This window comes from Semicossyphus pulcher, unplaced genomic scaffold (genome assembly GCF_022749685.1).
Source record: "Semicossyphus pulcher isolate SPU_LCO1_2020_fin unplaced genomic scaffold, fSemPul1.0.p SCAF_14, whole genome shotgun sequence".
Lineage (NCBI taxonomy): Eukaryota > Metazoa > Chordata > Actinopteri > Labriformes > Labridae > Semicossyphus > Semicossyphus pulcher.
The window spans coordinates 16,890,619-16,903,083 of NW_027211648.1; the positions used below are offsets into that span (position 1 = coordinate 16,890,619).

Genomic DNA, 12,465 nt, shown 5'->3' on the forward strand with positions numbered 1-12,465 from the left:
AACATGGCGGAACTGTGCAGCCCACGGGACGGTTATCGGGTCAAGATTTATTTTAAGTAGTTAATTAGACAAACGGCAGGTACACTGAAGGTCAAGACAGGACGTGCATTAATGTGGCTTCAGTCTGTCTTTTCCCACAAAGCCGAGCCTCAACAGCTACCTATCTCACGTGCTAATTAGACTGAGCCGTCTCTCCGGAGAGCTCCGAGCGGGCTCGAGCTCTTCCACAAGCCGGAAGAACACATCACGCGAGGAGGTGAGAAAAATGAACGCAGTTTGGTTAGAAATGTATACTGTGTAATTATCAGATCAGCCTTTGATTACCTTTTGACTTATATTCTGTATGCACATTTTAAATATAAAATGACTGAATTGTGCAAATAGCCCAGAAAGCTTGTAAATATTTTGCCAACGTAACCAGTGCAGGGGCTTAGTTTCTCCAGAGTTCAGCCCTTTAATGTAGCTTAGCCATGCTAGCATCCAAGTTCTACGGAAGCCCTCAACGGACCTGCATCCATACATTTTATTTACTCCGTTTTCCCGTGATAACGAGAAAAATAAGTCGAGATCTCGAGAAAACGACAAGAGTAAATAAAATGTATGGATGCATGTCCGCTAAGGGCTTCCGTAAAGTTTACTACAGTAGATCAATCCAGCTAAGTGTATCTGTTTGCTGAATTTTAAGACTGTGTGAAACTCACTCATTGAACCTATACAATCTATGACGTCTGTAGTCAGTAGGCACAGTAACACACATATTGTGCCTCAGCTAGCTCCACATGCAGTCTACTGAGACTCCTCAAGAGGTCGCTGTGATGTTGATTTTTTCTTTGGTTGTATGAATTAACATGTAACAGTAACTTTATTGCATTTTGAAAGGTAATATACACGTGTAATAGAACTGCAGTTCAGTTTAATCTTAAAGCACTTGTGTTTTTATTTTATGTCACTTTATAATAACACTTCTAGTGTATAAATTAAAGACAATTCAAAGAAATGTACTACTTTAAATACTTAGGCCCAACTCCACTACTGAACAGAGATTTATGTGCCAGTTTGTCTTCAATATCTGCCCAGTTGTTTATTAACTGAAATTCAACATTATATATGTCGTCTTGATAATGTAAAAACAAATAATAATATCAACAGTCTATTATTATCAAAATCAAAGTCTAATCTGTAAAAATTAAGTGGGATTTTGTTGCATGTTTCATAGTCAGGGCCAGGGGTTCAATAACAAGGGAACATTGTCCATAAAGTCATCGGGCCAACAGAATGACTGATGATAAAAACACAGGTTACAGCTGACATGCAAGAAAAAAGCTTATACAGGAATGCACAACTGAGAGCCCCTTGACTTATAACAAGTTTGAACTTGTTCAACAAATGCACTAGTACTAAGGATTACAAATGGTGGATGTGTTGAAACAGAACAGGTGTTACTTTGGGGAATTCTGTGTCATGGTGATAAGTTGGCTTTTTCAGCCTGGTAGAGATTCAGATGGTCTTTAATAAGTGAAGCAGCATCTGAACAACAGGATTCTGTCTCACCACAGCCTTGCAGGTGCATACTTTCAGGGTAAAATGCTGGAAAACAGGATAAGGGTTGTGACAACTGATCCACACACTGGTATTCACATTACAACAGAAATGTGCTCAGCAATAAACTCTTAAGTTACATAAACATTTATAGGATGAAATGTTATCTTACTTATGTTAGTGAAAAATGGTGTCCAGCATAGTTATGTCCCTTTTTAAGTGGTTTGACCTTTTCTTACACAGTCACTCAGGAAGTTCAATATTAAAATAAGAACCCACAGAACATACGTTTGTTCCACTTCCCCTTTTTATTTACAGAACGAGCCCTTTAAAATATTTGTTTTAAAGATTTACAACCAGATGTTATGTTACAGGTGAAGTTAAGGCATCATCTGACTTTATAACTATCTCATATTAGATAATATTTAACAGGAGTCCTAAGTATTAATTATCATGGACATGGAGGTCTCAGTAAGATTTAATAGCACACTGTAACATCTGTGCTTCAGCTGAGTCAGCCACTGACGTTGTTGTTCTGTCACAGGGGATGGAGATAGACTGCCAACCCGAGGAATCCATGGTCTCTTCATTTGATGAGGACTGCGTTGAACTCGGTGACGTCAAAGACATGAGGTTGGAAGCAGAGGCAGTGGTCAATGACGTTCTTTTTGCCGTCGCTGAAATGCACGTGTCACAAAGCCTCACCAGCGCGTCAGATGTGGCCCACATAAACGTGGAAACCAGAGAGGGAAACCGGTACTGCCTGGAGCTCACAGAGGCAGGACTGAGGGTAAGATGCCCTGCGAAACATACAGAATATATGCATGCTTTAAAACATACTCGGTTTGACAATACATCCCTCTGTTAAACAGGTGGTGGGCTACGCCTTCGATCAAGTGGACGAGGACATGAGCACCCAGTACCATGAGACTGTTTACTCCCTTCTGGACACGCTGAGTCCCGGGTACAGAGAAGCCTTTGGGAATGCTTTGCTCCAGCGGCTCGAGAGGCTGAAGCAAAACGGACAATAAAAAGGACCAAGATGCTGCAGAAGTGGAGTGAAGTGGGTTTGTTTGGATTTGAGCCAAATAACCAAGTCTGACGAATAATATTATAGCCTACTTTGTGACGTTTACCTGCCTAGCTGCCACTACAATAACAGGGCTCCCTGCCCTATCAACTCTGCTTTGTTCTGACTCTCATATCATTGAATGACTTCATGTTAGTTTAGCAACTGCTCCTGATTGGCTGTGCAGGATCTCTTGCAACAATGTTGTTGACCTCACTGTGGAAAAGATCTTTCATCTTCCACGTGTTACACCTCTGTAACTGTGATTTCTGCACCTTTTGTACTTTGTGAGAAAGACGCAGCAAGTGTTCATCCGGTTTCCACACTCTGCCCTGCTTGCACTAAAGCTACAAACTCATAACTGCTCAGATATACCCAACTGGTTCTTATTCAGCAGGCGTGAAAGAGCCAAAGCTAAAGTCTTTCAGCGTAATTCATATAAACTGCCTTAATGACTGACTTTTGGTTAGAAAAGTACAAAAAATACTAATTTTTTATTGACAGAGATTAAAGGTATTTTGTGGGGCTGTCATTTCACACAGATAGCAAAACAATTTTAGGTTTGTTCGTCTCAGTCGAAGCTGGCTCTCTATTCAATCCCAAGTATCACTTTGTGTTTGTATATCTGTTCTCCATACTGCACAGTGCATTGCAGCTAAAGCTTGCATTCCCAGCTGTTGCTGCAAAGTAAGGAGCCTGTCCTTGTGGAAACTTAAATATGTATTTTTCGTTCTTTTGGTTCATTTTGTCATGAACACTATTTGTGGGACTTTTAGAGCCGCTTTAAAGTGTTGCTTTGTTGTACATGTGACCTGGTTATGATCCTAATACTTAAGTGTTATGAAATCTACTTTCAGTAAACTTGCTCCTTTGCTTTCATACTGTTACTCCTCGCTGCTGGCCTTTGCTCTGACCAATAAAGTCTCAGAATGATGTCAGTCTTTATTTTTAACCTCGTGAGAAACAAACCTACACATTTCAAACAGAGTTCACATGAGTCTGAGGTGAGGTTTGGAATATGTTAAGTCTGATCTAGAGAGGCAGACTTTGTGTGAAACAAGGAAATTTAGGTTCTTTAACCATATCAAAGAGAAAGTTAGGTTAGTAAGAAATATTACAAAAGTTTTATAAGTACAGTATGTACCTGTAAGGAAGATTGCAGCAAGAATCAGCCAATCAAAGGATGGCAAAATCTAAACGACAGACATCCTAAAATCAATTTGAAGATTGAATCAAATTAGATCTTCAGAGTTTATTATATTCTTTGTTTTTTAGTCAAAGCTGAAAAAAACCACAACACTCCTCAGAGGCACTGTTGCAACTTCAGCTCAAAGTCTGCACTAGGAATCAAATGCAAAACAAGTCCTTATTGCAGGAAGTCATTTTAAAAAAAGGAAGTGAAAGAAAAATCTGTCAACCGACACCTCCAACCATCCACAGACACTGTCGCTGTTTAATCATATTTGATCTATTGGGGACATAACACATTTTTTCATGCCACATGTTAAACACTACAAGTCATGACATTTGGCATATATTTGACTCAGGATTGATTAGATATCTCTGAATGTAAAGAAAGTAAACACAGCTGTGTGGTCCCCTGTAGTGGAATGTAACCAAGTACATTCATTCAATTCATTATACTGATGTGCAAATATGCATTTGATAAAGTAGTTAGATTGATGCCAAATGATAGGAGAAATATTTTACTTTTTACCCCATACCGTGTAGCTTGTAGATAGTTTTAAATACAAAACATATAATCTTAAAAAATGTGACATAACAGTGTTTCCTTAAAGGCCCTGGAAACTCGGCTTCAAATAGCAAAAGTGCATATGTGATTGAGTGTGTCATAAAGCATCCACAAAAATCTGAGTGAAAATAAATGTTCAGAACCACGAGAAAATCTTGTTGAAAATCGGCTCATTTGGCTATTCAGACCATTTCTCAGGACTGTGTAGGCGTGGCAGATCCCATGTTGATTGACACCTGCTGGGGTCCGCCTGTCCGCGTTCTCATGGCAACACAACAATGGTGCACGGGAAAGCAGTGTTTCCTGTAGGATTTTTTCAGCAGCAGGGTAGAGGGTTTGTTGGTCACCCAGGTTTGTGCGCATGAGCACATCATATCAAAACTATTGCTGTCAGGTATTTAAAAAAATAAATCTAATTAATTACAGGCTTTGTAATCAATTGATCATCTCATATATCAATGATTTCTGTGAGAAGCACATCACATGTAGACTTACCCTCTTTCTCGATGGTTATTTCTTACTTCCTTGCACTCTCTTCTTTACCTTAATTTTCGTAATTTTACGAGAATTAAATCGTAAAATTTCGAGAAGAAAAGAAAAGTTTTTTTAAGGGAAATATATTTCCAGCAACCAACGCGAGTCTGCTTCCTGTAGCCGCTGTTCAGGCGCCGTGTCACACAGTTAACAGGTAAATTTACTTAATCATCTCATTATTAAATGTTAAATAAATGCGGTTTTACTTGTTGAGTAAATACAGGTTTACATTTTCTCTAAAGTTACTCTTTATTAAGCTAACGCTACTCCCAAATATCTTAGCTAGTTAGCCTAACATTCATTGCTCATTTGTGTAACGTTGCATCAGGGGTCTCAAGTCTCACGCAATGGCCGTGAGACTCACGCATTTAAGCCAGTTCTCACGGTCTCACGCCACACATGGTATTTCTCACGCTGAAATGCACAACACAGACGTGGGGAGTGAGACCTCTGCACTGACTTCATACTATCCCGAGTTAGCGCCCAACTGCCAATCAGAAAACATCGGACATATGAGACATACGGACTTCTCATTACATTACAGCACCGCAATGACTGACAGCATCAGACAGACGGAAAGCTGCGGTCCACTAAGTCTTCAGCAGCCTTCAGTCTGTTCAGTAACTTCTATCTCCAGTAGAGTCACGTTACATTCACTGTCTGTTGGAACAGCTCCGTCACCTCTGGCTGCTGCTGCAGGACAGGTCAGGTCGTCTGCTTAAAGCAGCCTCCTTAAGTGCACTCAAACATTGTAGCAAGTCCCGTTAGTTAAAAATAGTTATCCGTGTTGAAATATTATGATGTGTTCAAGGTCGGCTCAGAAATATGACCATCATGGTTTGTTCAAATGCAAATTCTAGAAAAAGAAAATTTAGGTAGGCAACAATAATATAGTTGTATAGTGCACTTCAATAACTTTTTAGTCAAGTAACTGGTAATTTGCATGGATGAGGGGTATTTTACAAAGGCAATTTATCGTGATTAATCACAGCCTAAAACTGATTAATCAGATTAAATTCAATCGACTGACAGCACTAATTTTTAGTTTTTCATTTTGCCAAGTTATCAAAACAAGTATTGTGTATAACTGACATAAAAAAATCATTTTTACTTTTTACTTTTGTACTGAAGTAAATTTCAGAGCGTGTACTTTTTTACTTTTACTTGAGTAAAGGAGTTGAATCAGTACTCCTACTTTTACCAGAGTCTTTTTTTATATCAGTACTTCTACTTAAGTACAGAGTGTGAGTACTTTTGCCACCTCTGCAGTGATTGATTGAACAGAAAGTGCGCCATCGATTTAGACGGCTAGCAGAGGATTACAGTTGGCTACCATTTGCTAACTTCAATTAGCCAACTGTAGTACTCAGTGTGCGAAATACGGTACAGTTACATTTACGACAGATTTTGTGTGTGATGCGTGTGTGGAATTAGTGTTGTGAGTGCATAGAGTAAGGAGAAAGAGAGGAAAAGGGGAGGGGTGATAAGAAGAAGGAAAAATAGTATAGATTAAAATAAATATATTGGTAGATTCCTGATATTGTATGTTTAACAAAATTTAATAGTGGTATTGTGAGGTAGGACTGGTCACAGGTAAGAGGCAGATCTCATGTTTGAATGTATATTTGATATATTATATTATGTTATATTATATATTATATGTTATATTTCTTATACGGTTCATGATGTTTGAATACCTTTTTAATTGAATACTGTTTTCTAGGGGCTCATTTGGGGTCAAAGTGTTGTCTGTTCATCTTAAAATGTAAAATAAAACAGTTAATCAGCTGATTCAATTTGTCTTATCAAATTAGCCCATTGTTTTCATTCCTATTTGTGCTTGTCAATTATGAACAGTATGAAAAATTGAACTAGTTTTTAGCAAAAATAATTGGGTGGGGCCTCTGGGCCTCTGGGGTGAAACTACAAAATTTTGAGTCACTACGGCCTGAACAGATGAAATCTCACTCTGAGCTTTTGATGAAACTTGAGAGGTCTGCGTTGCATCAATATTAGCCCAGACTTGTTTCTCTCATGTAGGCCTACTACAAATACATCGAATGCAATAAATGTGAGGCATGATGTCCAAAACGATCCGTGACATGATTCTGACCTTTACAGGGAATGCTGCGGTTTTTACTTTATTGTGTTTTTTAAATCGACCACCGTGCCCCCCGCATCTTCAACGTCAGGTGAGGGAGACCCCGGTATGCCTCCGATCAATCTCGGATCCCATAACAACGATAGCCTCTGCGGACACTGGTGAACATGCCGGTGTTAACGGGATAAACGGGCTTCTAGTCAAGACTGCCTTTTTTGTGTGCTGCATTGTTTATAGATAAATAAACCGTTTCTCTTGTGATTGACTTTAATTAACGGGTCTTACTTTTGCCGAAATTTCAACATCATGATGTAGATTAGTAAGGAGTAAAAATGAAGCTTTGTCAGGTCTGTCCTCAAGACGAGAAGGAAACTGCTTTTTAAAATGCTCGTTTGTTGAACGGAGGTCGGATCAATCATTTCTGATGCATTCCAGGAAGTCAGGAAATCTAAACGCTGAATGGCTTTCGTGACACAACCTCAAGGAAATTTATCTCAAGTTGAATTTCAGATTTAGAACAGATTGTTAGCTGTTAGTATGCAGATGTCTGTTTACAGAGATTGGAAGCCTGGATGTCATTACGACACATTACGTTCCGTCTGCTTTTGCTCTCCACACAGACTGTTTTTCCTTCAAACGCCGCAGCCTGCTGAGACGTGATTGGTCAATATTACTGGACTACAAGTGTACTACAAACGGAAACCACTTGGTACACTTCCAGTCCCGGAAATCCAGGTCCCATGTCCCACGTCTGTAAATAGTTGCCACAATAGTAATTTATTTCTCAATGTCTTTCACCCCCACGGCAGTAAGATAGATAGAGTCCATAAAGCTGGACCGTTTTGGACCTTGTCAGTTCTAGCTCGTTATTTAGACACTTACGTTTTTAGCTTTGTTTTTTTTTGTATGTTTCTTAGCCAATGTTACCTATGTGAAAGATGCTTTTTCACACGACAGCAGAATTATACAAACAAATATCTAACAAAATTTTGCCTTATATTTCTCCTCTCCTGTCCTGCTTCCAGTGGTGGCAGCACGTACCTTGAGCTACATGGCAACTGCTAAAACATGGCAAAAGAAGGAGAGGAAGATCTGCATTGTAATAGGTATGCATTAGTGAAGGTATACTGACCTGACTTATACTGTCAGTATTTTCATCAGTACTTAATCTGGGTATGCCTGCCACATTGTTGGCTTACTGGGAGTGTCACAGTATAATTTTGTTGGTAAACTGTATACTACAGATAATAGTTTGGTTGAATGGACTGTGCAGATACTGCTTTTGTTACATAGACACAGGGCACAAAATTAGCTTAAAATGAGTTTGTGAATGTATGACAGACTATTGTCAGACTAGCTGTGATGTTATCTGGGCAGTTTGGAGAGACACAAGCATCTGAGATATTTTCTGGAATATTTCTACTGCACAGTACATTAGAAGTGATCAGATAAATTTGCGTTGCAGCAATGTTACCAATATGCAGTACAGGATGTGAGAAGGCACAGCTTTTCTACTGTAGCCCGTTATCTGCTGCTTAAAACATGTTGCTTTACAAAGTCAGATATAAAAACTCAAACAGCCTGTGTTGATCCTATGTATCCAGTACATCACTATTTTTCTTTCAGATATGACTTGTTTTTTGGTCCATAAAAGTTGCATCTACAACACAGATTTTGAAAGGCAAGCACAGTTTTCCTATAGATACCCAGTTTCACTTTTTTCCCCCTAATAAGTCGACAGCAATGTGGCCTTTTAAACGTGTAGTATGTAATATTTCCGCATTAAAATGTCTAAAATGTTCAAACCCAGAGAAATCTGTAAATTTAATCGAGTAGTGACATCAATCATGTCATCAGTGCTGTGGTTGTCTGCCAGAAATTGACTTTTTATCCAGTTTTAGGCCACGTTTTTTACAATACACCTTTTAGATCTCAGTGTTTTTTTTACTATATATTTTAACTGGATGAAGGATTTTTGTCATCTTTTAGTCATAGACGTCTGGATCTTAAAGCTCCTGTGAGGAACTTTCACTTTGTCACAGTCAGTCATATGAAATACTCACTTTACATTGTTCCCCTGGAAAATGTAAACAAAGGCAGGGTGCAGTTAATCGCTGCGTCTGACACCTACCCCCCTCCAGCAGTTTCAGGCATTAAAATGAACTATGTAGAAATAATCAGTCTTGTCACTGATGGTCTGGTTTGCTTTTGTAGGCCATATAGAGTAATCAGAATTAATTCCAATCTGTTTTAGAACCAGCGAAAAACTCCACACAGGAGCTTTAAGTTATCAGAGAAACCGGCTGGGGAAACATTAGCGGCAGCAGGCTCCAGCCCCTGCTGCCGGCATGCCGAATAGCGTCGGAGAAACACAGGTTTTTTACGTGAAACTGCTTTATTTCATGTTTTTACCGGGTTTAATCATCAGGGAATTTTAACCGGGAGAAACTGACTGCAATGATGCCATTGCGCTTTCTTTTGTTATTGTTTCATTGAGAGACCTCTAGCGGCAGAAAATTGCATATCGCACGTTTAACTAGGATTTACTTCATTAAAAAATAACAAGGTCAACACTGTTTCCAAGTGTTTGTTAGGTGCAAACAATCATGAGAAGATGTTCATTCTCCTTGTGCTTCTCATCTGCATCTCCTGGGTTTACTCAGTTTAAACTGCCCTCCTGTTTATTTCACCCTAAAGGTCCATGATGGCAGAGAAATTGTTAGATATTGTGACTTTCTTGAGAAGTCGAGGTGTTTCGGAGGAACCAATCAGCTTGTTTACTGAGCAAAAGGTACTGTTCTGAATGTAAGAGGAGTCAGCCACTCAGGCAGTTTCTTTATTTAACTCTGAGTTGGATCTTGAAAGTTTCATTTTGTTGACCAAAATTACTAACTAAGATACAGTATTTCTGTAGAGTACATGGCAGCCATTGTTGACTTTGACAGGATGCATGTTAAATTTTCTTTTTAACAGTTTATACATGTCAATTTTTCATTGTAGTTTCCAGTGCGCTACTGCAATACAATTTTACAAACTTTGTTATTGAAACATCTCTGCTTCTTTACCCTACCATTTGTTACTTAAGGTAAAATCATCTGTCTGATGGACAGAATAAAGATTAACCAAAAAGTGCTAGTGATCAGTCTACAAATGTCACAATGTGTTTTAGGAGACTTTGACACCAGATAAATTACCAGTGACTTAAGAATTGCATTCAAAATACCTACATTTTCTGAAGAATGTGATGTGTCTATACTGTAGCTTATGTAATTTGTATATTTCAAGAAGGCATTACCTGGATAAGGTTGAGGAAGCAGAACTGCATCAGGTTTTTGTCCAGGAAGTCACCTGTGAAATGTCCATCATCTCTGAGGGTTTGAAAAATGTCCATCCAAAATTGTACACACTGTTTTCGCAGGACCCCCCACCATGACTCTATCCTTTGATTTGCCGTACTGCATCCATAAATGAAGCTTCCTTCTCCTGCATGATGGTCCGCATGATTTCTACGGAAGAACAGCTGCATTTCTCTGACATGACCATTTTCCGTACCTGGGTCGGCCCGCAACCACTGTGGACAGCCTCCAATGAGCCTGACTGTGCTAATGAAGTAGTCGGCGATTACCTTGGGGTCACTGTTAGTTGTATATGCCTCTGTCTACATTATGTGTCGACTAAATCCATCTATGCAGCCATTTATTGCAATGCCATACGGCTTTAGTTTGTCATATGAATCCATATGCCACAATGCGTTTGGGCCTCTGCTGTTATTCATTTGCTGATATTAATTAAAAAATTAAAAAAAATTAAAAATAAGCATGAGTGCTTTCAGGCCTACGTGGTTGGGACTACAGCTAATTTCCAACTAAAAACAGCAACAGAAATGCCTTAATTTTTTATTAATGCCAAGCCATTCAATGCACAAACAAAGACGACAGAATGAACATTATAGGGTAAACAATGTGAAAACATTAATCTTTTAAAAAAGTAGTTGAGCCAGAAATTAAGCTAAAATCAACTTGATTTTTTTTATTCAAGAGAAATTGATAATGGGATTTCAATAAATTAATAATGTGAAGTAAATTAACCTTTAAATAAAATGACATAGACGTTATCTATTTAAAATCTCCATAGCAACCTTTAGGTGAGTGACGTCAGAACAGATTCTAACATGTACTTAATCGAACAAAAACAAACTCAAAGTCTTTTCAACACAAACAAATTGAGAGTTGGCAGCAGATTTTCGCAGTGGTTCTCAAAGTTGAAAATTTCCAAGGATTTCTACAGAAAAACGACCTTCATCGACCCTTCATCGACCCTTCATCAACCCTTCATCGACCCTTGATCAACCCTTCAGCGACCCTTCATCGGGAGATTTCTCCGAGGATCAGAACTGTTTCCGCATGGCAGACGTAAGACTTACTCTTTAAGAAACAGCTTGTTTTACTGTCGAGACGTGAACGATACATTGACTTGATGAAGAGTTTGTTAAATGACATTTTAAAGGGTGAATTCATCTCATTCGACAGCCGTTTGACAAAACGTTACTCTGTAAATGACTGTGCACAGTAATACCAGAATATTACGAATAAAATGTACATGTTTAACTAGTAGGCCCTGTTAATATAACTCATTTTGGTCCAGTCCCGCATATAATCGCTACTTTTAAGGCATTTAAAGGATTAATTCATCAAATTTGAAGGACGTTTTCCAAAACATAAATGCAATGAAATCTTTCAATCTGCATGTTTGGGATCCCGGTATAATATTTCCAACCTATAAAGGGAATAAATTCTTATTTTCTTTGCATTTAAATAAACATCAATGTATTTTTCACACTATTAATTCACTAAGGCCTATTTTATATCGGCTTCAACTTTGTATTTATTATGATGATATTGCTAATTTGTTCGTCTTCGTCTCTGTACAATGGTATTGTTTTTAACATCCGGTTATTACTCTTATCCAGCTGTATATTTGTATCTCTTTTTAATTTTCAACACACCTTTTTTCATTGAATTTACCATGCGTTATAGGCCTATGCATTAAATTTGATGAAACCGGAAGTTTGTCAGCTAAAACAAATTTAGCTTGATATCGGCGTTAAAAGTAAATAGCATTTCAAATCTCCATAGTAACCCTTAAAGAGCTGCTACAGGCTGGCAGGTGAAGACGTCAGAAAATACGGTGTTGAACTGTTTCCGCACGGCAGACGTCAGATTTACTCTAGGCTTGTTTTATTGTTGAGACGTGAAAGATGCATTGAGTTGATAAAGAGTTTGTTAAATGACATTTTGAAGGGTGAATTCATCTCATTTGATAGCCGTTTGACAAAACGTAACTCTGTAAATGACTGTGCACAGTAACACAACTTTATTACGAAATAATTTGAATATTTGGACGATTTATAAAATATCGCGAAAATAATCATGAAACTCCCCCAGGCCCGCATGTTTGAGTCCACGTTAG

At 38.4% G+C, this 12,465-nt stretch overlaps 1 protein-coding gene across 1 annotated transcript; it reads left to right on the top strand.

The window, feature by feature from the left end:
- Positions 1-12: 12 nt before the first annotated feature.
- On the top strand, positions 13-2,572 carry gskip (gsk3b interacting protein). Its single transcript, XM_069662141.1, has 3 exons — positions 13-256; positions 2,084-2,329; positions 2,412-2,572. The coding sequence occupies exons 2-3, from the start codon at positions 2,087-2,089 to the stop codon at positions 2,568-2,570; spliced, it is 402 nt and encodes a 133-aa protein (XP_069518242.1). The 5' UTR covers positions 13-256; positions 2,084-2,086; the 3' UTR covers positions 2,571-2,572.
- Positions 2,573-12,465: the final 9,893 nt, after the last annotated feature.